The sequence below is a fragment of the Amblyraja radiata genome, chromosome 15 (genome assembly GCF_010909765.2).
Source record: "Amblyraja radiata isolate CabotCenter1 chromosome 15, sAmbRad1.1.pri, whole genome shotgun sequence".
NCBI lineage: Eukaryota > Metazoa > Chordata > Chondrichthyes > Rajiformes > Rajidae > Amblyraja > Amblyraja radiata.
Window position 1 is genome coordinate 6,044,306 of NC_045970.1, and position 21,770 is coordinate 6,066,075.

The following is a 21,770-nucleotide window of genomic DNA, read 5'->3' on the forward strand; positions in this document are numbered from 1 at the left end:
ACGTCCTTCTTCAGATATGGGGCCTAAAACTGCTCCCAATATTCCAAATGTGGTCTAAACAGCACCTTATAAAGTCTCGGCATTAAGTTCTTACTTTTATATTCCAGTCCTTTCGAGATAAATGCTAACATTGCTTTTGTTAGCAACCTGCAAATTAATCTTTTGGGAGACCTGCGCCAGCACTCCCAAGTCTTATTGCACTGCAGAATTCTGAATCATCTTCCCATTTAGAAAATCACCTATGTCATTGTGCATGACTGCACACTTTACTATGCTGTATTCCGTTTGCCACTTCTTTACCCACACTCCAAACCTGTCCCTGCCCTTATACAGACTTAGTAGGTCAGACTTAGTATATCCCGCAGCTCCACTCTTGCTCCTCCTTTATTTCCGCCCCCCAGCCCCCGTCCGTCGCAACAGGAACAGAGTCCCCTTAGTCCTCACCTTTCACACCGACAAGACAAAGGAGTTATTGGTGGACTTTAGGAGGACGCAACAGCCCTGTCTCCATCAAGGGAGTGGATGTGCAGTTTATCACTGAGTACAAGTGCCTTTGAGTTTACCTGGACGGTAAACTGGACTGGTCCAGGAATGCTGAGGCCCTGTATAAGAAGGGACAGAGCTGTCTGTACTTTCTGAGGAGGCTTCGCTCTTTCAACGTCTGCAGTAAGATGCTGTAGTTGTTCTATCAATCGGTGGTGGCCAGTGTAATCTTCTTCGCTGTCGTGTGCTGGGCAACAGGTCGAACGCAGCGGATGCCAATAGGATCAACAAGCTCATCAGGAAGGCTGGCTCTGTCCTGGGAGTGGAGTTGGATTCAATGGACGTGATCTTGGAGTTTCACAGTCTTAGAATAAAGGGGAGGTCATTTAAGACTGAGGTGAGAAAAAAAATTTTCACCCAGAGAGTTGCGAATTTATGGAATTCCCTGCCACAGAGGGCAGTGGAGGCCAAGTCATCAGATGGATTTAAGAGAGAGTTAGATAGAGCTCTAGGGGTTAGTTGAGTCGAGGGATATGGGGAGAAGGCAGACATGGGTTATTGATAGGGGACAATCAGCCATGATCACAATGAATGGCGGTGCTGGCTCGAAGGGGCGAATGGCCTCATCCTGCACCTATTTTCTATGGAGGGGAGGGTGCCCCTCAAACTGCGGAGCATTTTGGACAATACAGCTCGCCCTTTCCATGACACACTGGTCAACCTGAGGAGTGCCTTCAGCAAAAGACTGGTTCCTCCAAGATGCAGCGCAGAACGGCACAGGGGATAGTTTTTTTCCTGTGGCTATCAAAGTACTACAACTCCTCCCCCTACTATCATGGGGTAGACTGACTCCCATTCCCCACTTCTCCAAACTTTGCGCATCCCCAATCTTGGAATTTACACTCGTCACTTTAATTTAATGTTTCATCTATCTTGTTGTGTTTTATGACTGTTGGCTTACCAATTTCCCTCCTGGGATAAATAAAGTTCTATTGTATCATTGCAGCCGTTGTATACAGCATAATCCTCTGACATTTTCGCAACCTCCAATGGGATCGCACCACTAGCTACATCTTCCCATCTCCACCCCTTTCTGTAGAGACCGTTCCCCCCGCAACTCCCTGGTTAACTCGTCCATTCCGACCCAAACCACCCCCTCCCCAGGTACTTTCTCCTGCAACCGCAAAAGATGTAACACCTGTCCCTATACCTCCTCCCTCAACTCCATCCTAGGACCCTGACTGTCTATTCAGGTAATGCAGAGGTTCACATGCACCTCCTTGAACCTCATCTACAGTATCCACTGTTCCAGGTGTGGACTCCTATATATCGGCGTGACCAAGTGCAGGCTCGGCGATCGTTTCGTTGAACACCTCCGCTCAGTCCACACAAACCTACCTGATCTCCCGGTTGCTAAACACTTTAACTCCTCCTCCCATTCCCATACTGACCTTTCAGTCCTGGGCCTCCTCCATGGTCAGAGTGAGGCCCACACAAATTGGAGGAACTGCATTCATATTTCACTTTGGCAGCTTATACCTCAGTGGTATGAATATTGATTTCTCTAATTTTGTAATCCTTGCTTTCCCTCTCTCTCTCCATCCCTCCCCCTCCCAGACTGACTGTCCCCCTGATTAAATTTAATCTCTGTATGCTTCTCCTAGCTAACAATGGTCTATTCTACATTTTCATTGATCTCCATCCCCTTTGATGTCTTGTTTTCACACTTTACACTTCTTTGACTCTGTGTCTCCCTCACCCCGACTCAGTCTGAAGCAGGGTCTTGACTTGAAACTTCATCCATTCATTCTATCCAGAGATGCTGCCTGTTCTGCTGTTACTCCAGCATTTTGTGTTTATCTTCCTGACTCCCTGCTTCCTCAACATTACCTGCTCCTCACTTTTCTCCATATTATCCGTGAACCTGGCAGCAAAGCCACCAGTTCCATCAGCTCATTGAGTCTACATGAATGAGCTGATGGAAAAGACCATTCAGTTCATTAAAAGGCTATATTAGCTCTTGCATTCCTCGCAGCCCCTTTTCCCCACAGCTGCAGTGAAGAATAGTTTACTGCATCCAATAAATAACTGGCAGGCAGCATTGATGTTTACTATCAATCCTGGAGTTGTCAGACAGCAACATTAACTGTGATCCCACTAGGTTGAGTGCCTTGCATGTCAAAAGGAAATATGAGGAATGAAGAAAATAAGAATAACGATTGATCGTCTGTTTGGCTGATCGGAGAACCAACCTGGAAGTAGTTAGGTTATGCTTGAAAAGCCAGTTCTGCATTTTTTTTAAATGGTATAAGACCTCAATGAGTCTATAATATATAACCTTTTTGTAACAAACACAGCAAGTCGAGCAAGCCAAAAACTGGGGGTATGGGCGTAAGGGAGATTATGAAGCAACATTTTAATCTCTGGCCCTTAAGGTTCGGTTTATCATCAAGTGAATGTACTACAGGTGCACAACCTTTTATCCGGAGTTCCGGAAACCGAAAAGCTCCGAAAACCGGACATTTTTTCCAGGATGTCGTCTGCACACCAAAGCTCGCGTTTGGCGCCAAACTTGACCCGAAACGACCCACGGTCAACCCAGGTCTGTACTACTGTAGCGGCTGCCTCCTCCCCGGAGACCGGGGAGACACTTAAACATCTGTAAATCATTGCTTAAATGTTAGTCAGTTAGTTTGGAGGGCATTTATGTGAAGGAGGGGGGGGGGGGTGAAGGGGGAAACTTTAATTCTTAGTCCCCTACCTGGTCGGAGAGGCGGGGAGCGGGCAATGCCTTACCGGGTCGCAGTGCAGTAAGCTCCGGAGCGCTGTGGCCACCGACTCCCAACAGCGCGGAGCTGGGGCTGCGGGCGTCCGGCCGCGGGCGGTGCCGGTTGTAGCTCCGACCCCAGCAACTCTACCCCTGGCTGCGCGGAGCTCCAAATCCAGCGCCGCCCGCGACCGGACGCCCGCAGCCTCAGCTCCGCGATGTTGGGAGTCGCCGGCCACGGCGCTCCGGAGCTTACCGCACGGCGACCCGGTAAGGCATTGCCCGCTCCCCGCTGGTATCCCAGCGCTGTGGCCGCCGACTCCCAACATCGCGGAGCTGGGGCTGCGGGCGGGCGCGCTGGATTTGGAGCGCCGCGCAGCCAGGGGTAGAGTTTCCGGGGTCGGAGCTCCAACCGGCGCCGCCCGCGGCCGGACGCCCGCAGCCCCAGCTCCGCGATGTGGGGATACGGCGGCCACAGCGCTCCGGAGCTTACTGGACGGCGACCCGGTAAGGCATTGCCCGCTCCCCGCCTCTCCGACCCGGCGGCGCCGGTTGGAGCTCCGACCCCGGCAACTCTACCCCTGGCTGCGCGGCGCTCCAAATCCAGCGCCGCCCGCCAGCAGCCCCAGCTCTGCGATGTTGGGAGTCGGCGGCCACAGCGCTGGGATACCAGCGGGGAGTGGGCAATGCCTTACCGGGTCGCCGTGCGGTAAGCTCCGGAGCGCTGTGGCCGCCGACTCCCAACATCGCGGAGCTGTGGCTGCGGGCGTCAGGTCGCGGGCGGCGCTGGATTTGGAGCGCCGCGCAGCCAGGGGTAGAGTTGCCGGGGTCGGAGCTACAACCGGCGCCGCCCGCGGCCGGACGCCCGCAGCCCCAGCTCCGCGATGTTGGTAGTCGGCGGCCACAGCGCTCCGGAGCTTACCGCACGACGACCCGGTAAGGCATTGCCCGCTCCCCGCCTCTCCGACCAGGCAGGGGACTAAGATTGAAAGTTTCCCACTTCACCCCCCCCCCCCACATAAAATCCCTCCAAACTAACTGACTAACATTTAAGCAATGATTTACAATGATTCCCCGGTCTCCGGGGAGGAGGCAGCCGCTCCAGACTTTTCAAGCCGCCCCACGCTACTTACCTAATCTACGCTAAAAATCTTCCATTCCGAAATCCGAAAAAATTCCGAAATCCGAGAAGTGTCTGGTCCCAAGGCTTTCGGATAAAAGGTTCAGCACCTGTATTTGCTTATTACTGAAAAGTATCAGACGCACATTGAAATTGGTGTTTAAAAGAATTTGTTTACAAAGAATATGTTATAATCATTACATTCTGCACTGAAAAAGATTCACACTCTACAAAATGCACCATGATTTTATCCCCAGCATCTGCAGTTTTTTTTAACTTTCAATAACCATTCTTATTGCATACCAATGTTGTACATAGAAAAGAACAACTTTTTATTGAAGGATCAATTCCTCCAAATTAGAATTTATGCATTGTTTGGCCATTTACATTCCCAAAATATTAAAGTACTCAAAAATATATAAATTAGCAGTCTTTTATAAAACTGTTAGATTAATTATCTAGAATATTTCTTACAATGCAAGAATCATTTCCTTTTGCATCTTCTGAAGAGAATCGAGGAGCAGAGGAAGAACTTTATCATAATATTGATAATACCACTAGAGAACAGAGACAGAACATCGGACAAGGCAGTAGACTAATGAGCTGAGTTTAAGATTGTCCTATAAACAATTGGGATAAATTACAGAATTTATGCAAATTCTAAGGCCAATATAACATTTGCAGTTGAACCTTTGCAAATATCCAAGTCTCTCTTCACTAGCGGAGCATTGAAATTATGGGAAAAACTGTTCACGGTGATCAGTTTGTCGTTGGAATTTTAATGAAATGGTTCTTTCCGATTGGTGCTGGTTTAGTCCATTAATAGCAAAATTATATGCAAGATATAGCAAAAACTTTCATGGATTCAAAATGTGCTGGTTTATGAGAAATATTTTTATACGAGCACTAATTTGGACATTGTCAGATTTAAGCATTATATCTGAAAAAGTGTACCATTGTAAAGTTATTTATAGATTGATTTTGTTGTTTAGAGATAGTGGTCTCTAAAATCAGATTACAGAATCAGCTCCTCTACATTGTATCATTTAAATCAGTTTTGTAGGACTCCTACATGTTTAAAGAATCATCAACCCAACTTGTTTCCATTCTGTTTGAATAGAATATCTGAAGTATATTCATTCAGGAATGAAATGGCAAAAAACAATTGCTGTCATAAAAACCGCAAATCGCTCAAGTGAAAATCCATGATTTAAAACCAGATTTTGATTGCGAGGATTACTTGAGTAAAATGCATAAATTTATGCTTCAAAGGGGCAAACCATCTTTCCTCTGCCCAACTTGATTTAAATGTTTGGAAAGAAATGGAAAGGTAGACAAGGTCTAGATGTGGGGTAATCTAGACAGATTTAGATTTGTAGCTGGTTACCAAATTGGGAAGTGGTTAGATATTAGATTAAGGATTATTTGAAAAGAAAATTGCTGCCAAGGGCATTACTTGGATTACTCCAAATCCCACGATGTCTACACCAACCTCAGCCTGATCACCCTGAATGCGGAACGGGAAACATTAGCCAAGTGTCCCACCCAGTCATCGCTGCTTGACTGGAAATCGTAAATTTAGCAAGTTGTGTGGGTGTTTCCAAAATTAGTATGGCTGTGGAAGTTGTAGGGACTTTGGAAAGAATAAGGGACTTGAGAACAACTGAATGGAAAATAAGTGAAATAGAAGGTAAAATAGAAGGTTTTGTATGAAACCTACAATGACCTGCAGTTTGCAGAGCTGGGATAAAGAGGAACACCAAAACAATGTGTAGCAGGTCACATTCACATGTTGAGGCCAGTTATTTCTGGTGAAAGAAGACTTCTAATATCAGGGCTCTCGCTTAACTTTTTTTCCCTGTTGCCAGCCGGGCAACCGTGGCAGCTTTTTAGGTTGCCAAATTACATTTTAGGTGGTCATTTAAGATGGCTTGCATGACGCGTGCTCGGACGAAGTGCGCAGTTACCAGTCGGAATTACGCATTCACATATTATTTCTGCTTCAAATAAAGCCACAAACTAACATATTCACCAATCAAGACATGATATATACCACAATGACATGCAGCAAAATTATAATATGGTATCTCAACTCTTTTTACACATTGCAATTAATGCAATTTTTATTATTTCTTTCCACTTCCAAACAAAAATGTGGTTGGATTATTCAGCGTATGATCAACCTGTGTCAATAAATCCTGGACCTTGATAACATATATGCTTAACCATGCACACTACAAGCATGGTTTCTGTGAAGGACCGAACATTATCATGACATGTCCATAGCATGGGCCGTTATTGCTATTGGTACAGAAACACTCTCGCTTCCCACATAATTTATCCACAACAAAATATACAGGTTGCAAGGAATTTTCTAAAGGCATTTTATGATAATAGCTGACAAATCTGACTATACCCATCTGACATTACACTAACAAGAGATGGCCAAAGGACATAAATGCAGCAAATGTTTGGTAATATATTTAAAGGTGTCAAGACGCCACATTACCAGACATTCAGATTAGATGTATGTGGCAATGAAGATACCCAGTTTGTAAGCACCATTTAAAAAAAATTTGTTGATAAACGCTTTTTCCATCAGTCCCAATTCAGAATTAACATTAAAATTGCAACTGAAATATCCCGACCAAATTTGTGATGTATATGACTGTAGAAGTAAAACCTGGATAAATCCAACGTATAGTTGTGAATGTTGCTCATTAAATAACTACAGTACTGATACTCCATATTAACAGCATTGATTTGCCATTAAAATGAATTCTGTAATAACGTGTCAGTGACAATCGAACACTGCGGTTTTAATTCTCCCAATTTGGCTAGCCCGTGCTGTCTCCTCCCCTTCCTTCACCCTCTAGCTGTCTCCTCCCACCCTCCCATCCGCCCGCCCTCGGGCTCCTCCTCCTCCTCCCTTTTTCCTTCTTTCTTTCCCCACCCCCCATCAGTCTGAAGAAGGGTTTCGGCCCGAAACGTCGCCTATTTCCTTCACTCCATAGATGCTGCTGCACCCGCTGAGTTTCCCCAGCAATTTTGTGTAACTGCGGTTTTAATGTTTCACGTGTTCAAAATTTAATTAATCCATCTTTATGGATTAAAACAAATAATAACATTGGGAATTAAAACATATTTGATTGCATTCCGTTATCAAACATAGTCAATGTTAGCTCTGAAGACATTTCCAGCACAATAGGGTCGGGGGGGGGGTGTATGAATCGGTGTGGATTGGATGGATTGAGGCAGGGGAATTAGTGAGTGTTGGTTGGAGTAGGTAAAATTATGAGGGGAGAGCGCGGGGGATGTCAGTGGGGTTGAATGGGGGGGATCTGTGCAGGATGGATGGGGGAGCAGTGCAGGATGAAGGGGTGATCAGTGCAGGATGGACGGGAAGGGGGTCAGTACAGGATGAATTGGGGGACCAGTGTAGGATTGATGGGGAGTGGCAGGAGAATCAATGCAAGGTGGCTAGGGAGATCAGTGCAGGATAAATAGACGGGGGGGGGGGGGGGGGGGGGGGGGGGGGTGAGTGAGGAGCACAGGGGATGTCAGTGAGGACTGAATAGAGACAGGAATGGGGATCAGTGCGGGATGAAGAGGAGGGCTCTCAGGATAAGGGGAGTGGAGGGGGGTGTAAGAGAGAGAGAGAGGAAGGGGCAGAGGAGGTGGGAAGGAAGGCCAGCGCTCCTCGGACAACACCTGTCAGGCACAGAAATCGCAACCAAAACATGGAGGGGACCGCGGACAGAATATCTTGGCGGCCGCATGCGCACACACACACACACACACACACACACACACGCGCGCGAGTATTCGGAGGCTTCTGTGAACGGTAATTTCAGCTCAACCAGCGCTAAATGCAGCTGAACTGCCTGTCACGCCTACAGCCCCGTCTCAATCCAGACATGGCTGCTGGTTAACCTGGCGGGACAGGCAGAGCTGAGCTGGGTTTTGCGCTGTCTGTGAGCCTGGGGGCGCCACGCCCGTCTGACTCCCGACGCCTCTGGCCATCCCCGGGCATGTGGAGGCTCTCGGGTGGGGACGGGGATGGTCCAGCGATTGCAGCGCCGGAGACCGGGATCGATCCTGGCTGCTGTGCAGGTCTGCCAAGAGTGTTTTGGTTCGTCTCCCTCCTCCAATCACCCCTCCCTACCCCTGCCCCTACTCTACTTCCGCCTCTGACCGACACCTCCCTCCTCCAAGGGTCTGTTTTGAAAGCGCCGTTGGCAGAGTGGCAGCAGCTGCCACTAACACGCCGGGCGGGGCGGATTGCGGGAGGAGATGTCGCCGTCGCCGCTGCTGCCCGTCTTTAGCTCCGACCCTCCGTCACGCCACACTTAGCATCTTTCCCACAACCGTCGCCGACACAAAACGTCACGTTCCTTTTCTCCAGAGATGCTGCCGGACCCCAATTTTTGTGTGTCTATCTTCGGTATAAACCTAGTTGCCAAGCTGGGCAAAATGACTCGCCATTTAGGTTGCCCGGCGGCAGTTTGAGTGGTCATTGGCACCCGGGCAACCGTGAATTTCGAGCCCTGAATATGCTGCCTCCATGCTTGCAGCCATAGGGTAGTTACTATGTAGCACTTATAAGGTGTGCAATCATTGGCTCTTTCGCGATTTTTAATTGCAGGCAGAGTAGAACAATCACTGATCAGCATCCTACTTCTGATGGTTTAAAGAACAGGTCGTATCAATGATCGTCTTGAAATGCCTTGAGGACCATATGCATTGATGTGTGGCAATAGAATGAATGTCCAATTGCCACAATATCTCTGTGTGAGTTACGACTCCTGCCCACGCACTTTAGATTTTATTAAACCCCTTTGTCACACTACTTTGATGTCCAACGTAGTTGCTTTGCTTCTCAAAGTCGGTGATTCTGGTCCATGGCTCTAAAGAGCTGCAGATCCAGTTGGCCTGATTAAATGCAAGCTTCTGTTTCCATTCACATAGAAAGCCATTTTTGGACCACTGAGATTATGCTGGCTCATGTTAATTTCCATTGTAACCTGTTCACTGAGATCATTAGTCGACTGGCTAATTGTTGACCAGTCTTTCTCAAATTGGGTTTATCGTGTGTTTTGTGCACAGCATGGGCTTAGGCAGCTTTCCACGTTGGGTAGATGGCTGCGCTGTAGCTGCACAATATAATTTGGCTGATGCATGAAGTAATGTGTGAGGAAAAACAATTCTGCTTATGGATTGTGTTGTACCGAATGCGAGTCTATATAATTAAGCATGCTGTCAGTGCATGCTTATCTGAAAGTAATGACTTCAGTTTAAACACAATTCCAAAAGTATGAAGACCGAGTTAGCTAAAACCTCTGTCTCGCGGTGATCCCGAGTGAAAGAAAAAATCAAACTCGTGGGTGTCTACGAAATTCCAAGTTTATGTTCACGAGTTTAAACGAGTTCCCATGTGTATGTCTAAGTTTGCCGTATGCTTCTCATTTCTGCGATGTACCAAGTTCCTCTCCTGAGTTACCAAGTTCCTCTCCCGAGCTACTCTTGAGCCACAACGACTACCGACGTGTGGAAAAATCATCACATGGTAAACAACTCATGCAACTTTTATCTCACTATAAAAAGACCCAGCCTGAAGAACGATCTCGACCCGAAACATCACCTATTTATTTTCTCCAGAGATGCTGCCTGTCCATCATTTTGTGTCTATCTTTGGTTTAAACTAGTATCTGCAATTCCTTCCTTCAAACATTTAGAGCAGTTTGTTTCAAGAAACAATCCTTTCAAAATTGCATTCAAAAGTCCATTTGAACTGCATTTATTCAAGGTCTGGCTCAATCAGTGAAAGGCATAGGCTGTTTTGTGTCGGGAGGAACTGCAGATGCTGGTTTACACCGAAGATAGACACAAAATGCTGGAGTAACTCAGCGGGACATGCAGCATTTCTGGAGAGAAGGAATGGGTGACGTTTCTGGTCGAGTCCCTTCAGATTGCAAAAACGTTTCGACCCTTCTCTCCAGAGATGCTGCCGGCTTGGCTGAGTTACTGCAGCTTTTTGTGTCTAGTAAGATTGTTTTATTCCCTTAATTTATCTCTCATCAAAACGTTGGTAAACTTCTAACAAAAAGATTAGGTAAATTGAACATTAAGGTTATTTTTCCCCCCGACAGCAAGTAGACAGCAAGTAGACCAGAGGGATAGCAGTGTGTGTCTCTCTACTCACCAGTGTGTCCGTTAGAGCAGCCGTCCCACCATCGCGACTTAACTGTATAAAAAGCAGCGGCTCAAAACATTGCAGATTGGGCAGATCTGCCCAGAAACCACCCCTTTCACACTCACCCCAGCCCTGGGAAACAAAGTTTTCAGAGCCCTATAGTCACCCCAGCCCGACAGCTCCAGCACAAGCCTGGCTGATGGCAAAGTCATAAGTTGGGATCGAACCCGGGCTCTGGTGCTGTGGGGCAGCAACTCTATCATGCCGCCGCGCCACCTAACTTAGTGACATTGAGAAACAAGAGATTGCAGGTGATGGAATCTTGAACAAATAAATAATAAAATGCTGGAATTTTATTCCAACATTTTTGTGTTTGGCAAAAAAAAAATATTCATTTATCGGGATCTGGCTGTTATTGACAAGGCCAATGTCCTTGGCTGAATGGCTTGCTCGCCCATTCCAGAGTCGGTCACGTTATGGGCGACCAGAAGTTACACGTGTATCACACCGGGCAAGGATGTCAGACTCCTGCACTCAGAAGCAAGTGAAAAACAAATGTTTTTACAGTCATCTGTCATCTGCCATTACCAATAACAATTTACATACCATAGTCACCCTGGTGGGATTTGAACTTAAGTCATTTGAGTGTAACTGTGTGTCTCTGGAAGATATAAGACTATATCAGGTATAATTATATTAACCGCTGTGGCACTCCGGTATCTCAATTTGTGAATACTAGGAGGCTGGAAACCCAGTGATGGATGAGCTGCGCATCCCATTACCTGGGAAGACAAACACTTTCAACCCATCCCAAAATGTCCCCTGTGCTCTAGCCGGTCGTGTATGGAAGAGGTGTGGGAAAGAACTGCAGAGGCACCCGAAGGTAGATACAAAAAGCCGGAGTAACTCAGGCAGCATCTCTGGAGAAAAGGAGTAGGAATCGGAATAATTTATTATCACATGTGACGAGGCACGGTGAAATTATTTGCTTGAATACACAATGTATACGAATAGCAGTCACCTATGGCGCTGACAAAGTTACAAAGCACGCCGCTCTTCCTATTTATTGTCCCCCACGTTTCGGGTCCAGACCCTTCTTCACACCACTGAAATGTCTGGGCCTATTTCCCCACTGTGCTTCATATTCCCTGTTTAGTTTTTAGTTTTACAGATACAGCGCGGAGACGGGCCTTTCGGCCCACCGAATCCGCACCGACCGCACCGAACAGTGGAGCGATTAACCCTGGAAAGGGTGGGAGAATTATCTCTGAGTTGGACCTAGGAAACTGAAGCAGGCTCACGTAGACTTAATAATTTCTTGAGGTTATTAATGACAGATAAATGGATGGGATGGGTTTAGAGGGCTATGGGCCACATGCAGGCAAATAGGACCACCCCAAGACGCCAACTTGGACGGCATGGCCAAGCTGGGCCGAAGGACCTGTTTCCGTGTTGTACAGCACCATGACTGAGGCCTATCCAGTGGGATTGACATGCTTTGTATTTTTCCTTTCTAAAGATGTAGTGTATTTTGGTGACTATTGCACACTGCAGACCAGAAGCGCCTTCAATACCCAGATTCACACGAAATCTTTTTTTGTCTCCCATACTAAGTCACCCCCCCTCCCCCACAGGAGATAGAAAAACAAATAGTAAGAGTTTTCCAAAGTAATAGAGAGGAAAGTAAATATTAGTTCCTGGAGGATGCAACTGGCTAATCAATGAGAATTGTGTAAATGGCAGAGACTGAACACGTTTTGTTTTTTGCTTTAAATTGCTAAAAGTGCTTAAGTAAAAGTAGGAACACCAAATAGTCATTATCGAGGAAATATCCTGGGGAAATTAATTTGGTTAAAAGCTGTCAGGTTCCCTGGACTGGATAGTCTTTACCCAAATCAGTTTATTCAAGTTCTGCGAAGAGAGACGTTGAAAGAGTGGGCAGAAACTTCTCATGGAATATAACGTTTCAAGAACTTTCACTTGGTTGGCTCCTGAAGTAAAGGTGTTATCCAGTGGTGAATGATTGGGAGGCTTGGGGGTTTATATTCATTCGAGTTTAAAAACAGAGATGAAACAAAATATCTTGAGTTCTGGCGATGCTCCTGCTTATGGCAAAATCCCAGAATTTGAGATTATTATTCAAATATGCTCATTTAAAATGGAGGTAGAGGAATTGAACATTTTGAATGTTTGGCATTCTCTACTGTGGAGAGATGCGGAGGCAAAGTCATTGAATATATTCAAGACTGTTGGATTATTGGGAACAGGCAGGAAACTGGTGCTGAGGGTTAAATCAGCAGGGATTCTGTTGCTAGAAACCTCCCTCTTTTACTTTCTTGCATTCTATGCCACATGTTTATTCCTTCTTACGTTCTTATGTTATACAACACAGAATGTTCCATAACGGGGTACATATGCAGGAGGAGCCTTGATAAGGATGAGACCAATAAGATTGAATGCCTGTGCTGATTCATTCATTGCTACTTGGATACTGTATCTGGCCAAAATATCATTCAAGGCTTGGCGACTGGCAGTGCTACCAAACCACTCTTGATTATTGTTTTCTTGTAGTCTCCACCCAACATCTATCAACCTGCATGAATTTGATTAACTCCACATGATATTAAGAAACGGTTGCTATCCCTGATTTCAAACCAACATTTGACCTATCTGGGTGAAAATGCCAAATTATTTGGTGTTGTACCTCAGTCTAAGGGCGATAGATTTGGAGATAAATTATCCCAATTTGAGAATATCATTACATATGTTTCATGGAGCAATGACTTGAGCTGCTTAATCACAAACCTTCATCTGAAGGTGAGAAATGGGGATGTATTGTAATAGTTCACTGATAACTGCAATTTTTTTGTTGTGTCTTGCAACTGAAAATGAATCAATCCTTATTTGCATGCAGCCAGACTAAGACAATATTCTGGTTAATAAGTGAGAAATAACATTTGTGCTTAATATTCTTTTAAGTAGAAATGTAGTTAATGCATATTACAAAAGAAAATTAATCAAATGACTGAAGATTATACGATTGAATGGTTATTCGGGAGTAACCTGTGTTTTCTGCAAAACTTATGGTTCTACATCCTTCCCTTTAGGCTTTGGACGGAAGGATGTAGTTGAATTTTTGCTTCAGAATGGTGCTAATGTCCACACAAGAGACGATGGAGGCCTTATTCCTCTTCATAATGCCTGTTCATTTGGTCATGCAGAAGTTGTCAATATGCTGCTGAGTCATGGTGCTGATTCTAATGCTCGTGATAACTGGGACTACACACCTCTCCATGAAGCTGCCATCAAAGGCAAAATTGACGTTTGCATAGGTAGGCTTTTCTGTAATTTAGTTAAATGCAAATAGCTGCATTGTTTTTCCTCATCTCAAAGTGTGTTCATTATCAGCAATACAGAACAGTTGTAATTATTTTTGACACTTTTTTTAACAATGCTATGATTTTGTAATTCACAATTACAGCATTTTTTTTAAACCTGTATTGTTAGAACCCGATATTAAACTGTATTTGCTTAGCAGTCATCTCTAATTTCATAAAATGTCATCTCTTTAGTATTCATCACCGATAGGTTTTGTTTTTTGAATATGTATATATTTTAGCAATTTGTAAAAGTGTGCTTAAAAAGATGCTTTTTAAAATGATCTTAACTCGGAGATATCTATATATTAATCATCAATGAACGATTTCAGAATACAGTAGATATTGATTTGAAGCAAGTAAATTTAAGTTCAATGCTGGAATGCAAATATTTGAACGTCCGTAAGCTTGCAATGCATCTAACTTTTTGCAGGCTGACAAACTAAGGCACAGCAGTTTTATGAAAAAAAAGTGAAACTACTTCACATTTGATGGTTGGTGGAGGGGGGCTGGTAGTGGTGATCTTTCAGTGTGTAATGAGCTTATTGCAATAGATGTTTCTACTTGCAGAATCAAAATTAAGGATCGTAAATGTTGGTGGCCAATAACGACTTCGCCGTTATCAAACAGATAGAACAAGATATACAGAATAGTTAACGCGAATGGTCTAGATGTACTTGAGCTGAAGCAAAGATATCACAGAAAGGAGAGGGGAATAAATGGATGTTCGGGTAACAATGGTTTATGGCAACTTAATTGATGGAACCTTGGGGGATGGCCTAAATTTCAGACTACATCCTGTAACCCTGGACCAACAAAAATATTTACTCTTCACCCTATCAGTTTGGCTTGATATATTTCTGAAAACCTAGAGACATAGTCATGCAGTCCGGAAACAGGCCTTTGAGACCGCAGAGTCCGTGCTGACTATCAGCCATCCATTTGCATGAATCCAATATTAATCTCATTTACTCTTCCCATATTCTCCTACTCCGTGCAGATCTTCCTTCTTGACTACACACCAGGGGCAATTTACAGTGACCAATTAGCCTACCAACCTGCATGACTTTGAGACTTGGGAGGAAATTGGAGCACCCATAAGGATATCCAGGCGATCACAGAGAAAACTTCACAAGAACAGGATTGAATCTGCATCTCTTGCAGGGTGCTATAAATTGTGCACTGCTACTCTTATTTTTTCCTTGCAATTTGACTCTTGGTCTTTAAGCAATATTTTGGTAACTATATTTCTTTCTTCCAAGCCTATATTTTCTAAAATATGGTCCTCAACACCAAGTTGTCTAACCATGGCCTTATTGTTGTAGCATCTATTAAATTGTACCCCAGTCTTTTGGATATTAAGACAATTTCACTGGCGATTTTGATTATTTTCTGTAACTGGTTGACATCTTAATGATGTGGATATGTGGATCCTAGCCTTGTTCTACAAAGTGTGACCAAGAACTGGATGCAATATACCCCATAGCACTGGTGTAGGTGCCTCCAATTTGCACTACAGCTCAGTGCACCTAACCTGACACGTGCATTAGAGTCATAGAGATATACAGTGTGGAAATAGGCCCTTCGGCCCACATCGACCAACAATGTCCCAGCTACACCAGTCCCACTGGCCTGCGCTTGGTCCATATCCCTCCAAACTTGTCCTATCCATGTACCTTTCTAACTGTTTCTTAATGATGGGATAGTCCCAGCCTCAACTCCCTCCACTGACAGCTTGTTCCATACACCCATCACCCTTTGTATGAAAACGTTACTCCTTGAATTCCTGTTAAATCTTTTCACCTTCACCTTGAACCTTTGCCCTCTGGTCCTTGATTCCCCTACTATGGGCAAAAGACTCTGTGCATCTACCGGATCTATTCCTCTCATGATTTTGTATAACTCTATAAGATCTCCACTCATCCTCCTGCGCTCCATGGAATAGAGACCCAGCCTACTCAACCACTCCCTATAGCTCACACCCTCTAGTCCTGGCAACATCCTCGTATATCTTTTCTGAACCCTTTCAAGCTTGACACTATTTTTCCTATAACATGGTGCCCAGAACTGAACACAATATTCTAAATGTGGTCTCACCAACGTCTTATACAATTGCAACATGACCTCCCTACTTCTATACTCAATGCTCTGGCTAATGAAGGCCAATGTGCAAAAAGCCTTTTTGACCACCTTATCTACCTGTGACTCGTCCTTCAAGGAACCATGCACCTGTACTCCTAGATCCCTCTGCTCAACAACATTAACCAGAGGCCTATCATTTACTGTATAGGTCCTGCCCTTGTTCGACATCCCAAAATGCAACTGTATTAAACTGTATTACACTTCTCCGCCCACCTGGCCAATCGCTCCAGATCCTGCTAAAACCGTTCACAACCATCTTCGCGCGCACACACACACACACACACACACACACACACACACACACACACACACACACACACACACTGTTTTACCTGTTATGTAATGACTTTTAATACATAGAGCTTAAAAAGAGAAAATGTGCTTTCTAATATTGTGTGATTTTAAACACACACTTAAGCAGTATTGAAGAGTTGTCAGTAAGGTATTTGATCACCGTGCCAAAATACTAGTGGTTTATTTTCTTTTTGATACACGCTGTAGGTGATATTTTCTGAGGTACTTTATGCAATTTTGTTTATTTCTTTAAATAAATATTTCTCAGAATTAAAATAGTTGAAAACGATTATCTTTTGAAATGTTAATGTTATGCGTAAATCAATTGCAGAGAGTGCGAATATATCGAGAGCACTTCTGACCCATATTATACCTGCTGTAATCGATATCGTGGACACTTTGGGTTCAATATTAGTGGATTGTATATTTTCCTGCGTTCCATATCAAATATAATGATATGGAACCAAGGGCATAGTGACGAAGCAATACTGAAATTACCAAATCGGCAATCCAGAGACAGAAACTCAAATCTCACAACAGAAACTGTAGATTTTGTATCCAATTATTGAGAGGAGGTGGGAGTGAGGGAGCATTGCTCCAAAAAACCAACTAATTTGTCTGACTGTTATTGTTGACTTGTAATATCCTACTACATCAAAGTAACAAAATGATAAAACTGTATGGATAACTAGGTATTAATTTAGGTGCCATATTCAGACAGGGAAACACCCACTGAATTTGGTTCATCTCTGTGATTGATGCCTAAATGATGGTCTCACTTATTGAATTCTACTAGCAAATTGCCAGACTCCATTCTGTTCTTTACAACTGGCAATATCTAGTCTACCAGAGGTGGTGACACAGAAGTATACAGTAGTGTACAGGTAAAAGGGTTTTCAATGTGACTGTATCCCATGTCAATGACATTTCCTCATTACCAGCTGAATCATGAAGAAGCACCACAAAATACTAACACATGGGCTGTCTCTACATGGGGACTATCAATGTCCTTCACCAAGAATAGTTTGGTAGCACAGCGACTCACATGGGTTCTGTTAGGTTGATTAGTGGCAAGTAAAGAGTGAACTAATGTAAGGGATATTTGCTGATTATTGCTCGATGCAACAAATAAAATAAAGCAGGTCATGCCTGCGTGCACCAAGCATCTGCATATTTCAACCAAAAATTTAATTGTTCCATTCTCTGTACATATGACAATTAAACACTCTTGACCAAGACCTAGATAACATTCCGTCATGTGCTGATAAACAACAAGTGACATTAGTTCCACAAATTTGCTGAATGACCTCCAAGTGTGAGTCCCAATTATCTTCCTGTCTAATGTTATGGCATTAATATCCCAATGTTCTCTGACAATAGTGTTAGTAGTTGGACCATCCACATAAATACTTTGATAACTCAGAATTTCGGGGGCTTTTTGTTAGTACATTTAATACTTAAATGCTTTCTATCGTGGAGAAGGTGCATGTGAAGATTTGATAGTGTATGTGTATTAACTTGGCATCATCCAGAGAAAAGCAGCCCAATTGCTTTTTTCCCTCCATCCTATGTGCATGGTGCGTGCCATCTACAAGGGGCATTGCAGTTATTTGGACAGTACCTCCCTAACCCATTGCCTGTACCACCAAGAACAGGTGTATGCAAGATGGGTGTCTACTGTTTCCCTTCCAAGTAACGCACCATCCTGACATCTATATAATTAAATGTCTAATCTTGACCACTTCCTGTTTTCGCTGTATATTGATTTTAGAAAAAAACGCTACCACTTACAGCTGTGATTTTTGGCCATCTTACTCAAAGTCCCCCTCCGCTCGTCAGGGCCAGAGGATTTTTCACATTGATGAAAAATAAAAGACTTATTAATGTTTAAAAAATGTTGAGATTCTCTCTCCTGTCAATCACGCCCCTTCCGGTGGGAGGGGGGAGGGACTATAAAACCAGGAAGTGTGGACGTGGCTCAGTCTCTGCTAGATGGGGGAGGGAGAGGTCATGACACCCAGTCTGAGCTGTGAATCAACTGAACACACTGAATGTCTACTGAACTGTGAGTGGTTTTTATGTGGTTTTACCCTGCTTGAAATGGTATGAAACTGCACTTGAATTTGGTGGCCTTGCACCCTGCTTGAAGTGGTATGAAACTGCATTTGAATTTGGTGGCCTTGCACCCTGCTTGAAGTGGTATGAAACTGCATTTGAATTTGATGGCCTTGCACCCTGCTTGGAATGGAATTTCAAGGAATAGCCGTGACTCATCTGCCAGCCCACCTGCCGTGAGTGAGTGAGCTGCCAGCACACCAGGCTTGAGTGACTGAGTTGCCAGCCCAAGAATCCATTTGGCCCACAATGTCCATACTAGCCCTCTGGAAACCAGTCCCTTCAGCCCACAACACCCATATTAGCGCACCATAAAGCCCCCCCACTGGCCATCAATATTGGAATTGGTGGAGAGGTGGAATACTGCGTTGGGGGACCAGCTCTCCCGTGTGAACATGGGACCCAACGGGTCCCACAGTCTAGTTGAATTATATTGCTGATCCTTCATTGATGCTGAACTACTTTGACATTTCGTGCCATGCTTCAAAGCAGGGAGGCTGTCGCAATAATTACATCTACACAATTGTATGAGCAAATAAAGCAGATTTGTTGAACAAGATTCCAATCAAGCTAGACGTAATATACAGCCTTTCTTGAGAGAAATCGGCAGAGGTGTGAAGCAAATGAATCTCAACAGACATACAACTGAAATTTTGAGGCTTTGTCTTGTTACAATTGAGGAAGTAATGGGCCTGTCCCACTTAGGCGACATTTTAGGCGACTACAGCATTCGCCACATCGTCGTCACAAGTTTGTGGGTGGTTGCCGGAGAGTCGCCTTCATGGTCGTGAGTAGTTTCCGCATTCTCGGACTAGTCGCAGATTCATTCTGGTCGGCGCTAATTTTTCAACATGCTGAAAAGTTAGCGGCGACCAGAATGAAGCCGCCATGGAGAGTAGTGAGAATTCGCGTGTCATAGCTGCAGTGGTAGTGAGGTGGCAAGAGGTCGTAGGTTGTCGCTCGGGCTGACTGGTGAATTTCATTGGCTCTTTGGGGGAAAAAAAACTTAAACAGTAGTTTTCAGAACCAAGGATAACCAACCGGTAATGTTAATGTCCGCTGAGCTTCACAGCCGTGTATCTCTGGTTTCTTAAAAGTTGTCTCCACTCCTCCCCACCCCGTCTCCCCGTTCTCCCCCCTCTCCCCCCCTCTTTTAAAGGAGTGACCCTTCCCGTAATCAGTGCTTTCACCGTCTTAATTACAACACCAACCTTCCTGTTCATCGTGGTGTGTGTCTGTATCACATTGCGTTTGCACCGTGTGAATTTCTCTCAGACAGAGCTCCCCCGCCATTCTCTCAGACTTGCCCTGTCCCCCGCCTGCATAACTGGCTGGTGAAGGAAGCGATGTGTGTGTGTGTTCCACTCTGACAGTCGCCGTTCCAGTCGCCAGTTTTTCAGGAACCTGCTATGACTTGACAGTCGCCGGCAGTCGCCTGAAAAATTGCCTAAGTAGGACAGGCCCATTATGTCTTCACTTGTCAGTAGATTAATCTAAACTTCAAGAAATTAAACTTTTAACAGTAAAGTGTTAAGGTTCATTTCTTAAAACAGCCAACTCACAATAGGTTAGGTGCAACCAACACAAGCTTTACTTATGTTTAAGAAGGAACTGCAGATGCTGGAAAATTAAAGGTAGACAAAAATGCTGGAGAAACTCAGCGGGTGAGGCAGCATCTATGGAGTGAAGGAAATAGGCGACGTTTCGGGTCGAGACTCTTCTTCAGACTGATGTGGGGCTGGGGGGGGGGGGGACGGGAAGAAGAAAGGAAGAGGCGGAGACAGTGGGCTGTGGGAGAGCTGGGAAGGGGAGGGGAAAAGTGGAAACAGGGACTACCTAAAATTGGAGGTCAATGTTCATACCGCTGTGGTGCAAACTACCCAAGTGAAATATGAGGTGCTGTTCCTCCAATTTACATTGGCCTCACTCTGGCCATGGAGGAAGCCCAGGACAGAAAGGTCGGATTCGGAATGGGAGGGGGAGTTGAAGGGCTGAGCCACCGGGAGATCAGTTTTGTTATTGCGAACCAGAGTGAGGCCCACTGTAAATGAACATTGATTTCTCCAATTTTAGGTAGTCCCTGTTTTCCCTTCCCTCCCTACCCCCCCACCCACCCCCCCACATCAGTCTGAAGAAGGGTCTCAACCCGAAACATCGTCTATTTCCTTCGCTCCATAGATGCTGCCTCACCCGCTGAGTTTCTCCAGCATTTTTGTCTACCCAAGCTTTACTGATCATTAGCCGGCGAGAGTGCCAGGGATACAAAGTCAAGTATACAACAGGCTTGAATTTCCTGATCTACCACTCTAATGAATGAAGACACACAACATATTTTATAGTGTTTTGAAAACGTGTTACATGTTTATACCGAATACAGCAATGACGTTTAATACAAATCAATCACATTCAAACTATGCTTGTCACTGATACAATACACTTGTCATCTTGTGGTTCTATCAATCACAAACTGTTGATCACATTCTAAACAACATCATCGATGTCAGTTACCAACCAGAAGGCTTTTGTTTACAGAAGCTACCACCTTCTCAGGAAATACATCCTGTCCCACCATTGTCAATGGTATTTTACTTGGGCATAACAGAAAGCAGCTTGAATGCAGGCCTCCAATTTCCTGATTCCCACATCTTTGCAACTTCAGCTTATTCAGAACCCAAAATCTCAAAGAAAGTCAAATTACTCATTACTTAGTAAAATATCTTGCATTATAATTTATATTATATAACTAGGATATTCTCATTCCTATTATCATTTTAATGATAACACTACAGTCCTTCGTTGGTATACAGTGAAGGCTTCAGGCATTTCAGTACATAGATTAATACAACAATCAGCAGTGCAATAGATCCATAGTGAATTATCATTCCCCATATTCCTCCAAACATGCTAAATGGCCACAATTCTCCATCTTTATTGAAGTCATGCATCTCTTGCCCTACCTCCGTAATCTTCTTTATTTCTCTGGTGATATGTGCTGCTAAATCTGTAATGTTGGAGGATTCATCGGGAATGTAAGTGCAGCATTTGCATCCTATAATAGCACGTCCCTCCTATTATCCTATAGGGCAAAGTGCAATCATTTCAGCCATCATGGATGAGGGCCTTTTGCTTGTAGGTAAAGGCGTCCCCAGTTTAATGAACCAATTTCTCCAATCCAGAGGTCATATCAATCAATTCCCCTGATAGACTGGCTGTACCGTAAAGTGGAAAAGCATTCATCCAGAATCGCTCTGACTCCAATATACTTAGCCCTCATCAGGA

General features: G+C 44.4%; 1 protein-coding gene and 1 long non-coding RNA gene across 4 annotated transcripts in view; one reads left to right on the forward strand and one right to left on the reverse strand.

Moving 5' to 3' along the window:
- tnks2 (tankyrase 2) overlaps positions 1-21,770 on the forward strand; it is a 75,282-nt gene that overhangs the window by 4,007 nt on the left and 49,505 nt on the right. The window contains exon 2 of one of the 3 annotated variants that reach the window (XM_033033572.1): positions 13,671-13,895. The exons of 1 other annotated variant lie outside the window; for it this stretch is intronic. In XM_033033572.1, the coding sequence (XP_032889463.1) occupies positions 13,671-13,895 (225 nt within the window). The remainder of the gene's footprint in view (positions 1-13,670; positions 13,896-21,770) is intronic. One more of the 3 variants, XM_033033573.1, reaches the window with a different exon arrangement.
- LOC116980992 lies at positions 1,645-21,144 on the reverse strand. The gene is made up of 3 exons (XR_004414137.1): positions 20,982-21,144; positions 7,103-7,106; positions 1,645-1,654 (listed from the first exon to the last, which is right to left on the reverse strand). It is a non-coding gene; the product is annotated as an uncharacterized LOC116980992 (long non-coding RNA).